The 22,786-nt window shown below is 52.3% G+C and overlaps 1 protein-coding gene across 2 annotated transcripts; it reads left to right on the top strand.

Annotated features, from left to right (window-relative positions):
• Window positions 1–268: 268 nt before the first annotated feature.
• Window positions 269–19,185, top strand: Prdm12 (PR/SET domain 12). 2 transcript variants are annotated; one of them, NM_001427361.1, is given in 6 exon segments: window positions 269–2,193; window positions 3,386–3,920; window positions 5,734–5,924; window positions 7,280–7,435; window positions 15,057–15,168; window positions 17,522–19,185. In NM_001427361.1, coding segments are annotated over 5 exon segments (1,098 nt in total). In that variant the 5' UTR covers window positions 269–2,193; window positions 3,386–3,697; the 3' UTR covers window positions 17,938–19,185.
• Window positions 19,186–22,786: the final 3,601 nt, after the last annotated feature.

Raw genomic sequence — 22,786 nt, forward strand, 5'->3', positions numbered from 1 at the left:
TCTCTGCCAGAGGCAACAAGTTGGAATTAGCCCGGCCTGGTCGAGGCGGGGTCTTGAGACCCTCTTGGTGTACCTTGGTCCAGCCACCCTTCCGGATCCTTCCCATCCGATCAACACCCTGTCCTGCCCTGTCCTTTCTACATCCCACTCGGGGTCCCTTCGCTGGTGGGTCTGTTGGCCGGCCGCTGCCTCCCTTGTCCCCACTCCCGTGGGCTGGGGGATGGGGCACGGGCGGCGGAGATGACCTCCGAAGAGCCGCGGCCGATTGATTCGTTCCGCCCAGAGTCCGGGCCGAGTGAATGGGGCTCAGGCGGCGGCGGCGGCGGCAGCAGCAGCGGGGATAAAGATGTTGTCCCTGAAAGGGGGTGGGGGTGGGTGAGGAGCGGGAAGAGGGGCCATTCACTCCTGGCCCGGCCCCTCGGGAAGCCTCTGCGAAGAAAGAGGGCCGGGGTCTATTCAAGTCCTACGAGCCGCCCACAATGGGCCGATATACTGGGGGCCTCTCTATTAACGCCCATGAATATTAAAGAGATCGCCGAGCGACAGCCCGCGGGCGCGATCAAGGGGGCGGGGGCGGTGCCTTGGAGCTCCGACCCGGCCCGGTCCATGGGAGGGGTCTTCGCGCAGGCACACTCGGCGCCCGGATCCCAGAGACGTGGTTCATCCACTGTGAACCCTCAGCGTTTCCTCTCGAAGTCTCCACGCAGGCAGATGCGCTCTCAAGGGCCTTACTGCTCGATCCCGGTGGGCTGTCCTCCCTACAGGGTTTGATTTTGAGGGTGCAGAAGGCCAGGTGGGACTATCACTAGGCCAGAAGCTCAAAGTGGGTGAGCGCAGCCAACTGCATCCCAGCTCCGTGGGCACTCCAGCTAGGAGGTTGTTTAAGTTCCTGTCTCTTCTCCAGCACACGCTCCCCAGGTTTTGGGGGGGACGGGGGAGAGTCCTGAGGAAAGTAATGAAGCATCCTAGTCTCAGCCAGAGACTTCGGTCCTTCTGTCTTTTGACTTCGATCTTGGGACTGGAACGAAAATTCGCCCCAGGCATGAAGGACTCTGGGACTTGGGAAAATTTCACAGTAGAGTGTACCGAGGGATTTGTTTTTTTAAAAAAAAAAAATCCTGCTTAGCTCCGGGGAAAGCCACACGATCTGATCCGAGGGGTGACAGGCTGGGAAGAAGCAAAGCACATAGTCCAACACAAACCACTGTCGGCAGGAACCCAGAGGCACAGAGAAGAGAAGGGCTGTCCCCTAGGATGCCCTGCTGTCTTCCGTTCCCTTTAGTCTGCTGCAAGCGCTGAGGAAGGTTTCGGGATTGGAGGCTGAGCCCCCAGTCCTGGCAATTCTTCTGCCCAGCTCAGTCTCCTCTCCACTCAGGCTTCACAGAAGTCAAGATCCAGGCGCCGGTCAGGTTCCCTTGCCACCGAGCCATTGGTTTCCATACTCCCCACCAGACTGGAACCCTCCGCGAAAGGATTTAAATCACCGGCGGCATCTGCAAGGAACCCCTACCCACCGGCGGCACTTGCTCCTCTGCAGCGCTGCCCTCTGCTGGCGCCCTGCCCGTTGGTCCCTCTCCCTGCCCGGTACACCCACCCTCCACTGGGCTCCAGAGGTTCTGCATCTGAAGATTTCCAATCGCCGGCTTGGCGCTTTAGTCTCCCGCCTGCCTGCCGGGCTGAGGATGCCAGAGACCACTGGCTCCAACTAGGGGTTATAGAGACCTGCGACCCCCATGCTTGCCAAGGGCGAGGCAAGCTTAGCTCTGGGGAGCTGGTGGTGCAAAGGGTTCTTTTCCTAGAGGCATTAGAATCTGGCTCGTGGGTCACAGCTCGGTCCTGAGCTGCCAGCGCTACTCACGTCCAAATCACAAGGCTTCGAAGGCCTGAAAAGTCTTCACTATAAGGTGGAGATCTAACCCGAGAGGACTCAGACAAACCAGCCTTCAGGGCTGCGGGAACTTTCCATTGCTCCATGTGAAATTGCAGCGGAAGGGGTGGGGGGGGGGGGAAATGGGCTCTGAGGACTTATGCTGTTGAGTGAGGTGTGCCCAAAGCCCCTCTAACGTGGTTGTTTCTGGAGCTGAAGGTGTGGGGGAGGTCTTAAGTCTGTCCAGGAGGCTTCAGTGCACGCAGGAAACCGTGATCTCCCCGACTTAGCAACTGATTCTGAAGAGTTGTGAAGCTGGCTCCCAGGTACCTTGGAAAGACTATACAGAATCCACTGGAGAAGCGCGGTGGGATAGCGGGAAGGGGGAGGAAGGAAGAGAAGAGAGCCAGGGAAAAAAGAGTGATCATTAAGAGAGAAAAAGAAAGAGAACCGTTTGTTTGAGGGCTTCCTAGGTCGAAGATCCCAGCAGCCTGATTCCAAAGCAGAGTCCAGCAGATGGGTTTGCCCTAGGCTGTCCGCAATTTCAGAGGCATTTTGGGTCTCTGCAATTCCCATCCTACATCGCTCTAGGGAATCTCACAGATGCGAGAATTTGATAGTCTTTCAACACTCAACTTAGAACTCCTAGGGCTGGGAGCCTTCTATCGTAGGTGAGATCCAGCCCCGACGGCGACGCGGGTGGTTCTTCCTCAGCAGCCTCTGTGCTGGCGAAAGTTTTACACTGGTTGTGCGCAGCGAGCAGAGCCGTTGGGGAGCCCCGTTTAGGGCGAAGTGCCCGCTTGGGTGGCGTAGCCAGCGCAAGAAATCTGCGTCACCCAAGCTGTCTGGGTTGCTACCTCAGCTTAGGGAGTGAAGCCTCTGAAGAGTGCAGGAGAGGGTTTGGGACGAAAGATAGGTGGGGATCGGACAGAATACAGGGCTTGGTCAGGGGGAAAAAAAAAACGGCAAACCGCCGGCAGCTCTGGGAGTGGCCCGCAGAGCTAGGAAGGTGAAGGCCTGGCCTGGGACCCATAGTGGCCGTGGATCTTGCTTGGGCATGGGGACCTGCGGGGTTAGCAACCATAAGCCCCCTCTTATTCAGTTTAGTCCCGGGAGTAAAGACAAGCCTCGCTACGCAGCATCCCTACTTCAACACCCCACCCCACCCCCGCCCCACACCGGGCCGCGGGCAGAGCTTCCCTCCCTGCCTGGAGCTTCCCACGGGGAGAGGAGGAGGAGGGGGAGGAGGAAGGATCGGAGGGGAGGGAGGAGCAGAGGGGGACTATTCTGAGCGGTCCGCACGATGCCCCCGCCCCTCGCGCTGTGGGTGAAGGCTCCTTCGAGCCTGGCCGGGTACAAATCTGTCCTTCGACGTCAGGGGGTCATTAATAACCAATTAAGAGGGTCACTGCGGCTCCTATAAAAGAGCCGAGATTTTGCCAAGGGGAGGACTGTCCTGGCTGGGTGTACAGAAGGCGAGTGGGGAACCCAGAGTCCTTGGTCGTTGTTTCTCCGCAGCCACCCGCCGCCCACCTTTCCCGCACCCCTCCTGGTATCCACCCCTGTCTACGCCCGCGGACTTCCAGCCCTCCATGCCGCCTCTGCCTTCTCTGCAGACTTTGTGAATCTCGGGTTTGGTTCACTGTCCTCCCAGCCATCCCTTGCCACGCACTCCCCAGTGCAACCTCCTCCTCCTTCTCTTCCTCCTCCTCCCTCCTGTTTTGTCACCCTCCTCTCCTTTCACTCCTTTGATCCCTCTTCGTTGCCCACCTCTCCGTAGTCCACCCAGCCGTCCTTCCGCGGCGCCCGGCGGCGAGCCCTTGGCCGCCCATGATGGGCTCTGTGCTCCCAGCTGAGGCCCTGGTGCTCAAAACAGGGCTGAAGGCTCCGGGGCTAGCGTTGGCAGAGGTCATCACCTCCGACATCCTGCACAGTTTCTTATATGGCCGATGGCGCAACGTGCTAGGCGAACAGCTGCTCGAGGACAAGAGCCACCATGCCAGCCCAAAGACTGCCTTCACCGCCGAGGTCTTGGCACAGTCCTTCTCGGGAGGTGAGTTGTGCCGTCGGGGCTTCTTTGCTCTTCCTGGCTACCCCCAATTCTCAGACTAGCGGTGCGGGGGTGCCAGATGGGGAACACTGGGTCTGGGGCTGCTGCTCCCAGCCAGGATGCTCTTCCTGATCAGCGCACCTCTTTTCCCCCCCCCTGTGGGTCAAACCTGGGTTGCAACAGCCTCACGGAGCAGAGAAAAGGCATCTAGGAATGATAGAAACTCTAGGACCAAATCCCAACGACTCGGGCGACCTACTCGGTCAGCCCAGGCTCTCCAGTGTCTTCTCTCCCCACCCCACCCTCCAGCCTGGAGCTGGCGGTTTCCTGGCATTAAAAGCCTTACTGGGCGTGTAATAGCAGTTGACTCAAAAAGAAGGGGTTTAAAATTCATTTGGTTAACTTGGGCTTGACCCGCGAAAGTTCCCACTTAAACCAAAAACTTTAAAAGACAGCCGGGGCCAGGGAAGGGGCGGAGGGCGGGCAGGCGGGAGAGAAAAAGCCGCAGAGAGCGGAGGGAGAGAAAGAGAGCGAGGAAAGTTTCTTTTCTTTAAGATGTCTCAAGTTCTTATTCCTCATTCGTCACCCCGCAAACAATATCTTTCCCCAGCGCTGGCGTCTCTGAGCGACGCCCTCTCTTCCCCTTTAAGATCGCTGTTCCTCTCTTAATTTACCGTGAAGACTAATTCCACTTCCATTCACGCTATGTCAACCATCTAATCCTGCCTTTTTGTAAGGGGAATTCCTCGGCCCCTTTTAAACAAGTCCCCTCCGCATTGAGATACAATTTACTGCTACAGCTTTCTTCCAGGGCTAATGAATTTAGAATTAGCAATTTCTTTCGAATGGAGCCGAATGAATGCGATCACTTTAACAGCGTGACAAATTGCCGGCCGCTCCGCAATGGACACCGTTTAACCCCCCCTTTCAGCCGGCCGGCTCGCCGGGTATTTTCCCAGGTAGCTTAGAGGGGAACCTTGTAAGACATGGAGGCCGCCCCTGTGCGCCTCAACGCTCCCACCCCTGCCGCAGAGGCCCCACCGGGGATCCTATGGGGGTTAGGGACTGCTGGTTCTTCCTCGCCCATTAAAGCAACTTCAGAGCTCGCCTGATCCGGGTGCCGCCCTCTCTGGCACTCTAGAACTTGGGAGTAGAGAGGAATACTGGCGTGCCAGGGAAGATCACGGTGTGTGTGTGTGAGTGTGTTGTGGGGGAAGGTTTGGGGGAAGGCTCAGAGTTCAGTTTGTAGAAGCAAGTGTTTCTTCTGTGCGGGTGCCACCTTCCAAACTAGGGATCTGTCCCCAGTGCTGACCGCGTCTGAGAGACACGCAGTGAACCCAGAGTCACCGGCTGAGGAGCCAAGAACAAGACTGAGAGTCACGGGTTGGGCGATACCTCTTCGCCAGACCCGGCCTCAGTTTCCCTGTCTGTAAACACGAAGTGGTTTCAGTGGTTCCTAAGTTGTTCCGCGACGGAAGACGGTGAAGGTTGTAGGTGTTTGAAGAGCTCGGCGGCGGCGTAGCGTTTCATGCGCAAGAGTTTGGGTTTGATCTCCAGTAATTAACTCTCCACCCACAAGAAAAATGAAAGAACTACCAGGCACCGCTTGCTTTTAGAGGGCACCGAGAGTCCTGGATTGTAAAATGAGGCTGAACCTCTGCCCGTAGTAGGCCTACAGCATACCACTGGAGAGATTTGCCTGAGTTGAGGCTGCTTGTGCTGGCAGGCGCGCAGCAGGGCGAGACCGCAACCGGGATGGGAAGGGCAGGGTCGTCTTTGCGCAGAAAATATGACAGGCTTTCTCTAATCCCCGCAGAGGTGCAGAAGCTATCTAGCCTGGTGCTGCCGGTGGAAGTGATCATCGCCCAGAGTTCCATCCCTGGCGAGGGCCTTGGCATCTTCTCCAAGACGTGGATCAAGGCAGGCACGGAGATGGGCCCCTTCACTGGCCGAGTCATCGCCCCAGAGCATGTGGATATCTGCAAAAACAACAACCTGATGTGGGAGGTAGGTGGGAGTTTTGGAAAGGGATTGCTGTAGGCAGGTGGGCTGGCTCTCTCCGGGGTTGTGTCCGAAAGGAGACCGGTCTGGCCCCTGCCAGAGCCTCAGGGGTGGATGCTGGAGTTTGAACACCCTGAGGGTGAGACTCTCAAGGCCTGGAGCTTTCGCTTTTACCTGCTTTGGGCACTATCTGAGTCCTCTTGTTTCCAAGTCTCCCAAGCAGAGCTGTTAGTCATACTTTACAGCCTACCACAGCGCTGAGATCCAGCGGGGTCCTGATGCGCAGGCTGGGAAGAGGCCATCACTGCTCACATCTTCCCTGGCTTTAGAAGGCAACCAGAGTCAGTCTCTGAGGCTGACCTTTGGTGAAGTGTGGCTGGAATGGAGGAGAGTGGAAGCTGGGTGTTCCTTAAGAATAGGTTTCCCAATCCCAGGCCTGCCGGAGGACATCCAAACTAACCAGGGCCGACTGGGTGTTGAGTCAGCAGTCTGGTTCCCTAGCCTGCAATCGGTGAGGTCAGCCCCTCTCAGTTTTATTCTCATTTTGCAGAAGGAAATGGGTATCTGAAAGGCTTCTATCCCTGGCCTTTTGACTCTAGCCCATCTCCAACAGTGTCAGAAACAGGGATGGCCCCCCCCTTAAGACAAAGTCAGCCCAGTGGTGGTTCTCCTACATCGTTCTTCCCGTACAGACCCACAGCAGCCAGATGGTACACCTACTTCTCCGTCTTATGCATCTCTTGATGCCACCCTAGCAGACCCACCTGGCTGGAGCCCAGCGAGACACAGTACAGCTGTTCACAAGACCTGGATGAGCAGAGCAGAGAGATGACCCCAGCCATTGCCTTCTCTCTCTCCTGGACACCTAGGCCTAGTGGGTGTCTTCCAGCTGTTGCCCAGTCAGAAAGCTAGGGTGTGGTTTGACCCTTAGCAGCCTCACAGAGCAGTTTAGGCCAGGCCAAAAGACCCCGGTGAACTAGATTTGCCTCTCAAGCCCTTGTGTCCCTCTCTGAGGCCCTGTGCTGAATGCGTCTACTGCTCTGTTCCAAACATCTGTACCCCTTAAGGACAGGTAGCAGAAGAGAAGAACATGTTGCCTGTTTAGGGATCTCTTGGAGACCTTTTTCTTCTGGGGGTGGGAAGGCCTGGTCATCATGAGCCCATGGGTCCCTGAGGATTGATTCCCTTTAGCCTCGGACAAATTACCACGCCCCCACCTCTAACCTCCCTTTCCTGGACGGGAAGGCATAGACAAAGACTTTATCCACTTCCCAGAGCCGTTGGGAGAAAGGAGGATGGGTCTGGGTCACATGTGTGTCCTGGCCCCGCATCACCCCATCACTGTTCCACCCTGTGCCTAGGTATTCAACGAGGATGGGACAGTCCGCTACTTTATCGATGCCAGCCAGGAAGACCACCGAAGCTGGATGACCTACATCAAGTGTGCCCGGAACGAGCAGGAGCAGAACCTGGAGGTGGTGCAGATAGGCACTAGCATCTTCTACAAGGCCATAGAGGTAATACGATATAGTGTGGTGGAGGGACAGGTGGGGACATGGCATGGTGAGGAATGTGACCAAAGACGACAGAAGGATGTCAGTGCTGGCCCCGCTGGCTCTGTCTGGATGTAGGCTTGAGGCTCAGGCCATGACTGCTCTGTATGGGAGACTTGCTGGGACAGCTGGGAGAGGGTGGGTATCTCAGACGTAGAGGATCATGTGCAGAGGTTCCGAGGGCAGAAGAATCTAGAGAACGGGACACCAAGTGGAAGCCGGCTGAGGCTCGAACTTGACTATCATAATGGCCATCTGTTCTTAAGGTTTAACTGCGTGCCGTGCCTCATTCGGGGACCAATAGTGTGTGGCTCAGTACCCCATCTCAGCAATACCGTCTCACCGGGTTTAGGCCTCTCACACAACTTCACGAGGAGGATCTTGAGTTTATCCACAATTCATAGATACGAAAACCTGTCATTTTTATGAAGGCCAAGAACTCCGAATCACCTCTATAGGAGAATGTGAGCTGAGGAGAGTCAGGGCAGGATGGATGGGGCTCTTCTAAGTGTAACCAGGGCCAGAGGCTGGGAAAGGAGGCAGGACACCTGCCTGGCAGAGGAAGAAAAATAAAGGCCTGGGGGTGGGGCTGATGAGCAGTGATAGCCAAGGAGCACGTCATCAGAGGGCACAGCAGTGACCCCTGGCATGCGGCTTGGCTGTGTCTTGCCCCAGATGTGGGAATTCCTCTAAATGCTGTGAGAGGTAGCAGGGTTGTCCCTCCACTTTTTCCAGATCTTGTACTTTTGTTGGCTTGGAAGTCCCTTGGTTGTGGGATGGCCAGGGGTTTGGCTGCTCTTTGGAGTCAGACTCCATTTACTGGAGATGACTCTGAGCCTGAAGTCTAGACCCTTCCGGGTGTCTATGGCTGCTAACTTCTGGGACTGGAGTCTATCGTTCCAGAATGACCAGACCCTTAGACGTGGACAGGACTGAGAGCAGAATAACCTTTGCCTCCGCGTTGTGTGGCCAGGACCTGGGTCAGCATCAAGAAAACTAAAGAGCAAAGAGTAAAGAAAGGCAGGCCTCTAGAGTTCAGAAATTCTAGCAGGACCGAGGCGTGTCGGTGCAGTACCAGAAGTAGCTCAGGCTGGAACAGCATGAATCCCGAGACTGTCCAGCTGTACCGCCACCTCCCAGAATTGGCTTTTGGTGCAGTTGAATTCACCCATAGCAAAGTATGAGTTCTAACCCCTCTCTGGCTCCCTTACACATCAAACACACACACACACACACACACACACACACACACACAGGAGACCGGCCAAGAATACCTATGTCATGTTAGCACTCAGGCTGAGGCAGACAGGTGACTTAAGCCCCATCATACTACACATCTGGCAGGTGGGAGTCAAAGACAAATCAGGACGCGTGAACAACATTTATCTAGAAGTATGAATTCAGGGGGCAAGAATATTTCCAGGCAGGGATTGGAATTTGTATGAATAGGGGGAAAGTTTATGCTTATCAGAAATTTAAGTTTATAAAAGAACGGGTCACATGCATTCATCTACATAGCCCGCATGTTATCACGCATGTGCTGTATCATATGCAAGCCTCTCACATGATGTTGTACTGCTTACAGTGAACACTGCTGCTAAAGGGGGGCTGTTTAAGTGAGGGACAAGGGAGCCCAAAACATTTGCAAATTACTTTTCCTTCTTTTGTTTTAAATCTTTTTCTTTTTAAATTCGAGACAGTCTCACCTCTGTCTCCCCACAGAGTTCCGTGATTTTGTTCTTGTGGAATGTCCTACAGCAGCCGTATATGAGCTATAAATAGTGCCTGTGAGTGGCAGGAAGACCAAGTCTCAGGTCCTAGTAAAGGTCTACATAGTGAGGTCCACACCAGGACCAGCCAGGTTCACTGTGTAGCCCTGGCTGGCCTGAAACTCATATAGACCCGGCTGGCCTCGAACTCATGGTCATCTGCCTGGTTCAGCCCCAAATGACTTTTCATAGATGACATTTTTTTTCATACCAGCAATTCTCTCAAACTGTGTTATAACAAATGTCAGAATTCCATTTCTACGTCTGGCTATGGCCACACATATTTCTGCTTACCTAGCCGGCTCCTGGGAAGTCTTGTATAATCTGCTGTTTGTTCTGTGTGTGTGCTGGGGGATTGTTAGCCAAGGAGAGGGACTTTTGTTCCGATCTGTTTACTTGGTCTTCCTACTCACAAGCACAATTTATATTTCGTAACAGTAGTCTGTTACTTGCTGAGTCATGGGGGGGAATATCTCTCTTCAGTAGGAAGAATACACTAGGATATTATACAAATACAAAATCATGAACTCTAAACGGAGACACGAGTGGCCAGGATGGGGAACTCAGACCAATACTGCTCTGAACTCTGCATCCTGGGTGGAGGTGAGGAGGGTGAAACCTTCCGGCTTTGCTTCTGCAATATTGAGTGAATAAATCTGGGCGATAGGGTGTCCTGTCCACTGGACCCACCTCTTCCAGGAAAACAAAAGCGGTTGTCAGGAAGCAAATGGTTTGGTCAAGAAACCGGCACAAGGGGAAGCTAGAGGAATCTGTTTTCACTATATGGGGGAAGAAAGTTCCCAGTCTGTTCCATTTCTGTTTTATTGTATCAGATTAGCAAATGGTTGCCTAGAAATGTAGGCTTTCCCATTTTCTCTTGTTTCAGGGCAGCTGAGCCCTTCATTTTTCCTAGAGCCTCACCTCTTTTCTCAGCTCTGAGGATAAGCACCCTTTTCCTTTTGACCTTGCTAAGTCGTGACTCTGTTGAGTACCACCATTGATGGTCAGCCCCATTAACGGTGTACGCAGACATCATTGTGACATCAGACATCTCTCATGTGCCGACACTGCACTGGCGACATTTTCAAAGGTCTAAGCAACTCTGGTTTCGTAGTGGGGACTGAGTCCAAGGCTTATTTTTATTTTTTTAAAATAGTACTGTTAATCGAACCTTTGGGCCTTATACATACCGAATAGGCCCTGTATTACTGAGCTTCGCCGCCTCTCTGTCCCCATTTTAATGGTGAAGAAATGAAGGTTCAAAGTCCAGAGAGAAAGTCCGGAGCTGTGACTTGAACCCCAGCCAGTCTGCTACAGAGCTGGATGGCCATGCTGTGTGGCCTCCCTGGCCAACATCTCCTTGTTGGAGCTCTATTAATTGGTGTGTCAGGACATCTGTGCACAATGGAAACTGGTGATCATCCAGATGACACAGAGATGCTTCTGTGTCACCCGGCAAGGGGCAGGTGTCAGAGCCCCTCGGGAGCCTGTTCAATGGGGTGTCATGAATTTGTATTAGGAAAGCAAACCTGAAAGTCTGTCACTGCCCTTCTGTCATTGAAATGGGGCAGGATTCAGGTTAAGGCTGATCAGAACGTTAAGAATTAGCCAGAGGTCCTGAGACTTGGCAGCAGGAGTCGGGCAATGCTGTTTCCCTAGGTTTGACAGAGTGGATTTTACAAAATGGGAATCAGTTCCTTTGGGGATCGCTCGGTTCGCAGTATGTTCCAAACCAATCTTCTGTCCCCGGAAACATGAATGACCGGCTGATTCAGGCTCCTCGCTCTAGTGCAGAGCCTAGCCTGGACCATCGATCAACTCAGTAGGGACAGAGCCTAGGAGGAGTTTTCAGGGGACTGTGGCTGTTCAATGCACTGAAGTGGTCTCTGGACAGGACTTTCCGGATCTCAGAGAAGAGGGTGCAGGTTCTGGGGTCTTCTGGGCTCCAACGCAGGCTTTTGGTGGATGCTGGACAGGTCCAGAGAGCATCAGTAACAGCCAGGCACCCAGAACAGGAGAAAGAGCAGCTCCCCTCTCTCTACCGTGCTGCACAATTATACCTTATGCCCATGGGCTTTCCTTTTTAAGTTGAATAAAATTAATTTTAGTATTTATTAAGTGCAGACCAGAGGTGGTGGTGGGGGGCGCCTCCAGGCTCTGAAGTTCAAAGCAACTCGTTGTTCTGTTTCTCCGTGAAGGTGACGAGGGCCTCTCCCCCTGCTCGTACGTAGCCTCTAGCCGTCTGGAGTTGTTTCATTCCCAAGTCAAGTACATTCTATTTCTGAAAAGTCTTGCTTATTGTCACTCCTGCATTTGCGTTTGTATAGATGCGATACGTGCTCATTTCTAAATAGAAGGCACGTGGTTTCTCCACAGTGATCTTTTAAAGCCTAAATCAGCATTTTTGTTTTTTCAAAGTCTCAAAATGACATGTTTTCTTGGGGTATCACACGGAGGGAGGCATAGGCCACAGCTGGGCACCCAGGGTAGAAGAGGAAAAAAAAACCTTTTCATGATTTACTCTAGGCCACGGTTAGATCTTTTTTTTTTTTTTTTTTTTTTGGTTCTTTTTTTTTTTCCCGGAGCTGGGGACCGAACCCAGGGCCTTGCGCTTCCTAGGCAAGCGCTCTACCACTGAGCTAAATCCCCAACCCCCACGGTTAGATCTTTATGCCCACGAAGTTTAACGTTTAAGTTGAATAAAACTAATTTTAGTATTTGTTTATTCAGTTTAAAAATATTTGTTCTATGATGCATATGCCTGTTCTGCATGCATGTTATGCGTGTGCACCACGCACATGCCTGCAGTCCCCCAAGTCTAGTAGAGGATATCAGATCCCTTGAAACTAGAGTTCCTGATGGTTGAGAGCCGCCATTATGTAGGTGCTGGGGTCTGAACCCGGGTCTTCTGGGAGAGCAGGCAGTACTTTTAGTCGCTGAGCCACCGTTTCAGGCCCTACACAGGAGCTGAAATAGCTCAGGCTGGTCTTGAGACCAGCCATGTGATATTTAGGTGAAGAAGACCTTGAACTTCCTATATCCTCCCGGTTCTAACTCCTCAGTGCTGGGATGACAGGCACAGGGCCCCACATCTGGCTGATGTTGCACTGAAGACCAAACCCAGAGCTTATACAGTCTATGAGAGCACTCTGCCCACAGGGGAATGCCCACAGCCCCATGCCTATGCTTGGTGGGCACGGAAGGCGAAGGCCTAGGTCACCAGGAACTTTCATGCTGCCAATAGCCCCGGGCTTTACTGATTCAGTGCGCCTGGATGACCACTAGTTCCTCTGGAGCATCGCTGAGCTGGGAAAACAGCCGTAATCCCACAGCTTCAGTACCAAGAGCCCTGTGCTTGTGGCCCCTGTGACCTAACAGCTCTCTGGGAGGCCTGTAATGTAGGCACTGTTCTGTTTTACAAGTGACACAATTATTTCCTTGGCAGGCACAGAGCCTGAGTGTCCCCTCCAATCCCCCACACCAGGGCTCAGTGTGTGTGTGTGTGTGTGTGTGTGTGTGTGTGTGTGTGTGTGTCTCATCTCCTACAAGGTGTGTGTGAACGTGGCCTAGGGGCTGCTTCAAGAGACATGCTTAGAGATTTCTAAGGTCACACCTAAGGATCCAGTGACACGAGATCCATCTTGTGCAGTAGCCTCTTTCCCAATCCATATCGTAAGAACAAACAAGCCCTCAATCGATATTTTAAATACTTCGACTCCATCATCTTCTTCTCTGAGGATTTCACAGGCCTTTTCCTCCTCTCCTCCTCTTCAAGGAGAGGCCTCCATCTCTGACCCTCTGGTCTCCTGGATGGTGACCATGATCGTGAAGGAGAGGCTGGACGATTCTGTCTAGCTTTGGTGCCAGGTTCTAAGCTGCCTGCTGCCTTAGAGACGCTGCCTTATTTTGCTTGTTTACGAATTGTGCAGTGTTTCACATTTAACCTCCCCCATGGGACCGACCACACACACACACACACACACACACACACACACACACACACACACACACACACTCCTGTGCTGCTATGATGCAAAAGTCTAAGGGTTGGTGTGAAGAGACATAATGAGGCTAGGTTGCTCTCAACAGGGGAGCAGCAGCCCTCAATACCTACAATTCCCCCACCCTCACCCCTCAGCTCACTCTCCTTTCAGAGCCTGGTGGATATGGGGGGGAGGTCTTCTGGGCTCTCTCCATGGAAGTGAACCCAAGGTTCTCAGCCTCACGTGGAAGGGAAGATCAGATATCAACCTCAGGTACTGTTGCCTCTGGCTGGCTTAGGGCTTGGCAATTGGTCTGGGCTGACTGGCCAGCAAACTCCAGGGATCTGTTTCTACCTCCTCAGCACTGGGATTACAAGTGTGTGCATGGAGCCTACTCTTCTCATGTGGGCTCTAGGGCCCAACCTCGTACCCTTATGCTTCCAAGGCAAATACTTACACAGGGAGCTGTCTCCCCAGTCTCCTGTACTTTAGGAGAAACAAGATGTCTGTTGTCAGGCATTATCTGAGTTTCGCTGGGCACCTCACACAAGGACCTCCAGGAGCTGTGGCCTCAGGAGAGACAGACTGCTCTCTTCTGTTTGTCCTACCTGGCTGGGGTCCAGTGAGCAGGCTTCTCAGCTCACGCAGATCCCGATTGTCACCACCAAACTATCTTGTTCAGTAGCTATCACCATTGAGAGCAGCCAAGCCTCGAGCTTAGCCACAGGGCCTGGGCTTCGTGATGTTGGACCTAGGACACAGTAGAACTTTCGGTTGAATGCTGTTTGGGTATTTCCAACGGTGGAGGTGTTTGTCAAGCCCAAGGTTTCGTGTTTTTTAGCACCTGCCCGGTGGTGGTGGTGCAGGGAGCCCTGTGCTGTGTGACTCCACGCTGCCTGTGGCCACTTGAGATAAGAGCTGTTTCCGGAACGTCAGGCAGGGTGTAACCATAAGACACCCCACAGCCCACAATCCTTAGAAACATCTGGCTCAGCCCTAGATCCCTGATAGCTGACTGACTCTAATACCTCTGGATTAAAAACTGGGGGAAAAAAATCTAGTTGTTTTTCTTTTGTTACTTCTGTTTGTGAGGTTTTCCTCCTCCTCCTCCTCCTCCTCTTCTTCCTCCTCCTTCTTCTTCTCCTCCTCCTCCTCCTTCTCCTTCTCCTTCTCTTCTTCCTCCTCTTCCTCCTCCTTAAGATTTATTTATTTATTGTATGTATGAGAGTACATTGTCGCTGTCTTCAGACACACCAGAAGAGGGCATCAAGATCCCATTACAGATGGTTGTGAGCCACCATGTGGTCGCTGGGAATTGAACTCAGGACCTCTGGAAGAGCAGTCAGTGTTCTTAACCACTGAGCCAGCTCTCCAGCCCATCCCCCTTCTTTTTTGAGATAGGATCTTAGGAATTCCAGGTCGGGCTCAAACTGATTATGTAGCCAAGGATGACCTTGAACTTCTGATGGTTCTGCCTCTACCTCTGAGTGCAGGGATGACAGTGACTAGTCCATGCCTTTGCATATGCTAAGCATGCATTCTACACTGAGCTATCCTCTTCCCCGACACCCCCCACCCCCGCCCCTCCGGCCACCTGGACTTCTTTTTCTTTTGTTTTCTTGTGGCCATCCATTTGGATATGATGACCTGGGTTCTGAGAGAAGAAGAGAGGGGATGCTGTCCTGGGGCCTTTGGTGTCTACAGTTTGCCCAGGATGGGTCAGGGATATTCTGTCAGCTCGGGCTTTCTCAAGCCTGAGTGTGGTACAGAAATGTGCAGAGAAAGCCCTTGTCTCCTGACCTCCCTGACCTCTTCCTGCCTGTCTTCCTGCAGATGATCCCTCCAGACCAGGAGCTGCTGGTGTGGTATGGGAATTCCCACAACACCTTTCTGGGGATCCCAGGTGTGCCGGGACTGGAAGAAGAACAGAAGAAAAACAAGCATGGTAGGTATTCAGTATTCGCTACGAGGTCATGGTGACAACCATCCAAGGAGGGGAAAGCTAGGGGACAGGACACCTCCTGGCCTGGGAGACCCTACTTCAACATCCAGTAGCATTGTGCATATGGGAGTTCCTGGTTAAAAATAAGACCACTTTCCCCAGAGCAGCCACCATGGGCTGATCATGGGGAAAGGAAGGCAGTCTTGCTTTCCAGATCAGATAGGTTGTCTGCACCCAGAGAGGTGATGGGGTGTGGCTGGACAGGACAGCAAGAACACACATTGATTTCTATCTAGTTCAACTGATGTTGAGATGGGCTTGGTGCCTCATCTGTAAAAAGAAGGCATGGGACGAGGGCATCTCTATATCCCTTTCTGGCTCTGTCCAGGTCATGGAGGAGGGACTAGCATCAACTGGCTGCATGGTTTGTACTTTCAACAGACGTAGAGTAGAATGAGTCTATGTGTCTTTTTGTTTTTTTAAAGATTTATTTATTATCTACAAGTACACTGTAGCTGTCTTCAGACACACCAGAAGAGGGCATTGGATCTCATTACAGATGGTTGCGAGCCACCATGTGGTTGCTGGGAATTGAACTCAGGACCTCTGGAAAAGCAGTCAGTGCTCTTAACCACTGAGCCATCTCTCCAGCCCCGAGCCCTTGTGTCTTGAGACAGGGATTATCATGTAGAAACTACTGGCTTAAGACCTATGTCCTGGGCTGGAGGGATGGCTCAGTGGTTAAGAGCACCGACTGCTCTTCCAGAGATCCTGAGTTCAATTCCCAGCAACCACATGGTGGCTCACAACCATCTGTAATGAGATTCGATGCCTTCTTCCGGTGTGTCTGAAGACAACGACAGTGTACACATATACATAAAATAAATTAATTAATTAAAAAAAAAGACCTATGTCCTATTGAGTCTGGAGATAACTGGTCCCCACAACCCCCCAAGTCTGAAACGAAATGAAACCTTTGATGAGGATCACCCTCCCAGACCCTACAAAATCCTTGTGACTTTTTTTTAAAGGCAGGGTCTCAGGCTGGCCTCCAAATTCATTAGATAGCTAAAGATGACCTTGAACTTCTGATTCTCCCGCCTCCACCTCCAATGTTGGGATTGCAGGAGTGTGCCATTATGTGATCGTTCATTTTTAAATTATTTATTTATTGTTTTTGTGCACTGATACATGCACGCCTGTGGGAAGCTGTCAGCTCCTGGAACTGGATTTCCAGTCAATGGTGAGCTGCCACGTGGGTGCTGGGAATTGAAGCTGGGGCTCCTCTGTCAGAGCAGGCAGTGTTCTCAACCACAGAGCTCAGCAGTCTCTCTGGCCCATTTATTTTTAAGAGAAGCAATGGTGGTCACATCTTCAATCTTAGCACTCTGGAGGCAGAGGCCAGTGGTTCTCTGGAGTTGAGCCCAGCCTGGTCTACAGAGCTAGGTAGTTTCAGGAGCTGGGACTATACAGTGAAACCTGGTCCCAAAATAAAAAGAGGGGGAAAGAAAAGAAAAGAAAAAAGAAAGGAAAAGAAAAGGAAAGGTAGCAGCCTGGGGCTGCTAGTGTTTGCCTCCACTGCCACTCCTTCTCTGAATGCTCCTGCTGTCTCCATTTGGAATGGGAAAACAGACAAACCATAGCTTACATGTACACTGAGTTCTTGGCGAATATTTGTGAGGTGAGAGATGAGAGGACTTTTTAGGGGTGTCATAGTTGTCCTTTGTGGATGGCCTATTAGGACACAATCATTTCTCACATTAAGGCAAAGCCACCAGCACAGGAAAACTCTTCTAGTGACTTCAATTTTAGGATGAACTTGCACGAAATCCCGCTAGCCCCTAGTGGTTCTACAAGACCTTGTTTTTTTTTAAACTTTATTTTCTTCGTGCATTTTACTTATTTTTGTGTGCATTTAGGTAGGTATGCATGCCAAGGTGCACATGTGTAGGTCAGAGGTCACTAGTGGGAGCCAGTTCTCTCTTTAACCATGCTGGTCCAGGGAATCCAAGTCAGGTCATCAGGCTTGGTGGCAAATGAATGCCTTTAGCCCAGCCACTCCCAACCCCCTTTTCCCCAAGTGCTGGGACCACGCCTGGTCCACCTCCCAACTTTCAGATGGGAAACCTATGGTTTTCTGGGACCACATCACCAAATGCTTTCAAGTTGGGGACCTGGTGCAATCTAGCTGCTGCTAAATCACAGCCATGACCCGCTGCGCCCTCGGAGCTGTGTGTCTTACGATCTGCAGGGGAGTACCGGGGGGAACTGGGCGCAGTAGGCGTGGGTGCTAACCAGGCTGCTTTCTTTCCCTCCCGCACGCTCCGTGGGTCCCACGTTCCGCCCGCGCCACCAGAGGACTTCCACCCGGCCGACTCCGCGACCGGTACCGCGGGCCGCATGCGCTGCGTCATCTGCCACCGCGGCTTCAACTCGCGCAGCAACCTGCGCTCGCACATGCGTATCCACACGCTGGACAAGCCCTTCGTGTGCCGCTTCTGCAACCGCCGCTTCAGCCAGTCGTCCACGCTGCGCAACCACGTGCGCCTGCACACGGGCGAGCGTCCCTACAAGTGCCAGGTGTGCCAGAGCGCTTATTCGCAGCTGGCCGGCCTGCGCGCGCACCAGAAGAGCGCGCGCCACCGGCCACCCAGCACCGCGCTGCAGGCGCACTCGCCCGCGCTACCCGCGCCTCACGCTCACGCGCCTGCGCTCGCCGCCGCGGCCGCCGCTGCCGCCGCGGCGCATCACCTGCCAGCCATGGTGCTGTGAGCGCCGCGTACGCGTCCCACGCGCACGCGCACCCCCGCCGCCCGTGCGACGGACCCGACCCCCCGCGCCACCGAGGCGCCCGCAACCCGGAACCCACTCCTGATCCATCTCACAGAGGAGGACGCCGAAGGGCGACGTCCTCTTTGCCTAGGCCACCCGGCTGGTGTGGCTGCTGCCCTGTCCTCTCTTCTTGGGAGCCGGTCCTCACGCCCGGCCCCATCTCGGAGTGTCCCTCCTGCAGGGCTGCGTCCCCACGCGGACATCTCTCTCCTGGATGACAGGAGATGGGGGACAGAGGACCTCCAAAGAGAGCTGAATAGTTGGGAGTGGAAGAGAGAGCTACCTCCTTGGCCCAGGGTGGACCTGGGGCAGGCTGTGCTCATCTCTGCATCATTCAAGGGAATGGTGTCTTGATGTGTTGCGAGTGTGGGAACGACGCTAACCCTTGGCTGCGATTGGAGCCCCAAGGTGATTAGCACAGACAGGGAGAGACCTGGGCCCTGCCTTCCTTCAGGCTACTTTCCCCAGCACCCGGTTCCCAGTGAAGGATGAGACCCTGATACATTCTGAAGTGTGCTGGAAAGGTTGAAAGTGGAGTCACAAGGGACATTCACCATAGCCCCTGGGCAAGACCCTGACCCTTTTGGAGCCTCAGTTTCCCCATCTGTAGAACGCAGGAATTAGGCCAGTGCCCCCTTCTCCTGTCTTTCTGAGCTTAGAAATGGAGAAGCACCCTCACCTCCACCCTACTAAGTCCCCAAACAAGAGGATGAGTGACCACACAGAGACGTCTCCTCTTCGTCCAGAAAGTTTGTTTGAAGTGCGCAGACTCGGGGGTTCTTTCCAGCGAGCCCACACTCCCACGCGCCCCTGTCGACGCCGTTCCCTGCTCTGTCCGTGGGCGCCCTCTGGTGTCATCTCAAACCTTGTTGTCATTTACCAGAATCCCTTCTCCCCACCCCCACCCCCACCCCCCAACACACACACCACATACACATTCCGTCCACACACCATGGTGTTTGTAATAAAAAAAAAAGCCACAAAACTATAACGAAAAGTATAACATGTATGGAGTTTTCAAGAAAGTGTGTTCTACTCCCAGAAAAACGGTCACTTTAACTTTGTAAATGTTTATCTAAGATGATATTTACGAAAACTGTGATATATATTATTTGATTGTATATGTACAACTGTAAATACATTTGTACTTCTCTTGTATTCTAAAATAAAAATTACTTGGAACCTGTATCACTTGGCCCCTGCCCAGGCCCACGCCTTTGCTGGAGATGTTTGGAAACAGTGGGAAGAACGGAAATGGCTGGAGGGGTTGTTCCGCTGACTGTAGCTAAAATTCACTGCTGTACCTTCTGTAAGAAAAGATGCTGTCCCCGAGAAAAGCCACAGTGTAGAGCCAGGAGGAATCCTGAAGGAGCAGGGCAGAATTCTTGTAGCTTAGCTGGCCGCAGTTCCTTCCTGTACAATTTCTCCACCTACACTTTGATGAGTTTGTTTTTTTGTTTGTTTTGGTGACCGACTTGAAGAGGTTTTAAGGAAGCCGCGGTGGGCCATAAGGATCCCAGGAGTCCTAGACCTCGCTAGTAATCTGATACATCCATTTTTAGGCTCGGTGTCTTAGTTTCTTTTCCTGTACTGTGACACTTTGGCAAAAGCAACTTAAGGGAGAAAAGGTTTATTTTGGCTCAGGGTCTAAGGTATAGTATATATGAATGGGGAATTAAAACAGCAGCGGCCCCAGCCACAGTGAGAAGAGTAATGAATGAAGGCACGTTGCTCACTCCTTTTTCTCCATCCAGGATCCGGGTCAGGGAACAGAGTAGCCCACGGTGGGCTAGTCCCTCTACCTCCATTAATGTAACCATGGTAACCACCATAGGCATTCTCAGATGCCCGTCTCCCAGGTGATTCTAGATCCTGTGAGTTGACAACACTACCTTACCTCAGTCAAGACCAAGGAGCAGGAAGGTCTCCGGCCTTTGTCAGCTATTACAGAATCATCCTTCTTATACATTGGTCCTCCAGGCACATTTCCCCATGTGTCCTCACCAGCTTCACGCTTGTGCACCTGGGGATTCACACTCGTCATAGAAGCCACCCCTCTTTGGAAGTTCCCAGTGTGGCATGCATGGCCAAAGAAAGACCCTTACACTTTGGGGGTCATGGCACAGAGGGGCAGCTGGCAAGTTGGCTTACAGGTCCCATGACTTTTCTCCCAGTCTCCTCCCTTCTAAGCCTTCCCCTCCCCTTCCATGCACAGATATTAGACTCTCAAGACCTTGGGTAGTCCCTGCCTCACCTCTTCCCACCCTCCCTCCCCCTAACCCACTCCCCTTTTTTTCTCTTGACCTAAGCTTATCCGTGCTGAGTCCCATTTCCCCCAGACGGCCATGGGTGCAGCGTTGACAGTCTCTCATAAGGAACGTTCATTTTCCGAAGACATTCTTACTGGAACCAAACTTCCAAGAAACCAGTAGAGTCTTTCAACAAAAAGCTAATTTGTTCTCTCTGGGTAACTCTGTTGGGCTGCAGACCCCACCTGGTGGCAATATTCTGCAATTGCAGCCCCAGCTGTCTCTGGCTTGTGCACAGGCTTATCTGCTTCTGCGGAGGTGGGAAAACTGTCTTCGTCACTAGAATGCCAAGAGAAGAAGCAGATGTGGTGTGTGGTCCTGGAAAGTTTGCACACCAGGTGGAGGCCCTCACTGAGACGTTCTACCCCTTACACTTGCAGCCTCAGCAGAAACTTCTAGCCCTTTCCCCCAAGAGCACAGCGCCTCCCACCCCAACACACACACACAAAGGCACACATATTTTGAGGCCGTTTCTGAGAACTAGCCACATGCCTAGGCACTTGAACGTGTGCATTCCGAGTGTCTCCACACACTGCTGAGCCGAGTTCCCCCTCCACTTTCCCAGTGTCCTTTTGTTTGATGTCCCAGAGAAGTATGGACATAGGGAATCACGGGCATGTGCCATCCGGTCCTTCAGCAGCAAAGCAGGGTTTCAGCTCAGGTATCTGACCCCAAAGGTTGTGGTCTTGGCAGTCAGGCCACAAAATCCTGGCCAACGAGGGTCAATCAGTTCAAAGGGCTTTATCCTCATTCCACAAGGACACAATGCACTTTGACCTTGTATTGAATGTTGACTTCTGGGTTTTGTGGTGTAGTCTTGTCCCTCCCATTCCCCCCTCCATACCTCCATGTCCCCCTTCTCCTTCCCGTACTCTCTAACTTCAAATCTATTGAACTATGGGAACAGAAAGCCTGGGGTGTGCCTTGCAACTGGCCTGCTGGTTTGTCCATTGGAGGGTTGAGAAGGTTGCAGACATTGGCTGGCATCACTAGAACCCAGGGCCTGCATAAGATAGACCAAGCACTCAGTCACTAAGCCACACCCAACCCTCCCATGCACCTTTCAGCCTAGCAAAACTCACATAATCTTTCTAGTGCTTTGTGTAGTCCTTAGGATAATTTCTGCGTGTGACCATGTTGTCTGTGAAGGAAAACATTTTCCTTTTCTTCCTTTAGAGTTGGTTTTGTTTACTTTTGAGACGGAGTTTCACTGCACAGCTCTGACTGGCCTGGGCCTCACGATCCATACCAAATTGGCCTCCAATGTCTTGGTTACTCACTGTCCTGTTGCTGTGAAGAGACACGATGACCACTCGGCAGAAAGCAAATGCTTTCTAGAAGGAAGTTTCTTTGTCAGTTGTTGTTGTTTTCGGACAGTCTCCCTGAGTAGCTCTGGGTGTCCTGGAACCCACCCACGATGTAGATCCCAGAGCACTGTCTGTCTGCCAGAGTGCTGGGATTAAAGATGGGTGTCCCAGTCCCTGACTATCAATGAAGGCATTTCACTGGGGGCTTACTGACAGTGGCGAGGGTTAGCTCGTGATCATCGGAATGGGAGGCAGAGAGGTGTGGTGCTGTAGCAGCAGCTGAGAGCTTTATAACCTGATCCACAGGCAGCAAGAGGGACACTGGGCCTGGTGCGCACTTTGAAAGCCTCAAAGCAGGGGCTGGAGAGATGACTCAGAGGTTAAGAGCACTGTCTGCTCTTCCAGAGGTCCTGAGTTCAATTCCCAGCAACCACATGGTGGCTCACAACCATATCTGGTGCCCTCTTCTGGCCTGCAAGAATACATGCAGGCAGAAAGCTGTATGATGTATACATAATAAATAAATGTTAAGAAAAAAAAAGCCGGGGTTGGGGATTTAGCTCAGTGGTAGAGCGCTTGCCTAGCAAACGCAAGGCCCTGGGTTCGGTCCCCAGCTCCGAAAAAAAGAAAAAGGAAAAAGAAAAAAGAAAAAAAAAAGCCTCAAAGCTCACTCCCAGTGACACACCTCCTCCTCTAACAAGACCACGCTTCCTAATCCTTCCCAAACAGTTCGTCATCCAAGGACTAAGTGGTCAAGTATATGAACCTGTGTGTGTGTGTGTGTGTGTGTGTGTGTGTGTGTGTGTGTGTGTGTGTGTATGGCAGGGGAGATTCTCGTTAAAACAACCACATCCTGACGCCAGAATGCTTTTATGTTTTTTATGTTACTTTATTTCTTTTCTGGTTTTCAGCCAAACTCTTCTATATATCCTATGCTGGCCTTGAACTCATTAGGTAGACCAGACTGGCTTTGAACACAAAGCAATCCTCCTGCCTCAACTTCCTTGAATATTGAGATGACTGTCACGTGTCATCATTCACAGCAAGTTCTCTCAAGCTTTGAAGTCAGGTAAATCTTCTCCTTCTTCCTCCTCTTCCTCTTCCTCTTCTCATTTTCATAGCAATAGGGACCAAGCCTCAGGCATCACAAGCAGTAGGAATAGTTTTAACCGC

Source organism: Rattus norvegicus, chromosome 3 (assembly GCF_036323735.1).
Source record: "Rattus norvegicus strain BN/NHsdMcwi chromosome 3, GRCr8, whole genome shotgun sequence".
Taxonomy (NCBI): Eukaryota; Metazoa; Chordata; class Mammalia; order Rodentia; family Muridae; genus Rattus; species Rattus norvegicus.

Coding starts and splice junctions, on each gene's coding strand:
- Prdm12 (NM_001427360.1), top strand. CDS start 3,698: ATGATGGGCTCTGTGCTCCCAGCTGAGGCCCTGGTGCTCAAAACAGGG. Junction 5,925..7,279: donor ACAACAACCTGATGTGGGAG/GTAGGTGGGAGT, acceptor CCCTGTGCCTAG/GTATTCAACGAGGATGGGAC. Junction 15,169..17,521: donor ACAGAAGAAAAACAAGCATG/GTAGGTATTCAG, acceptor CCGCGCCACCAG/AGGACTTCCACCCGGCCGAC.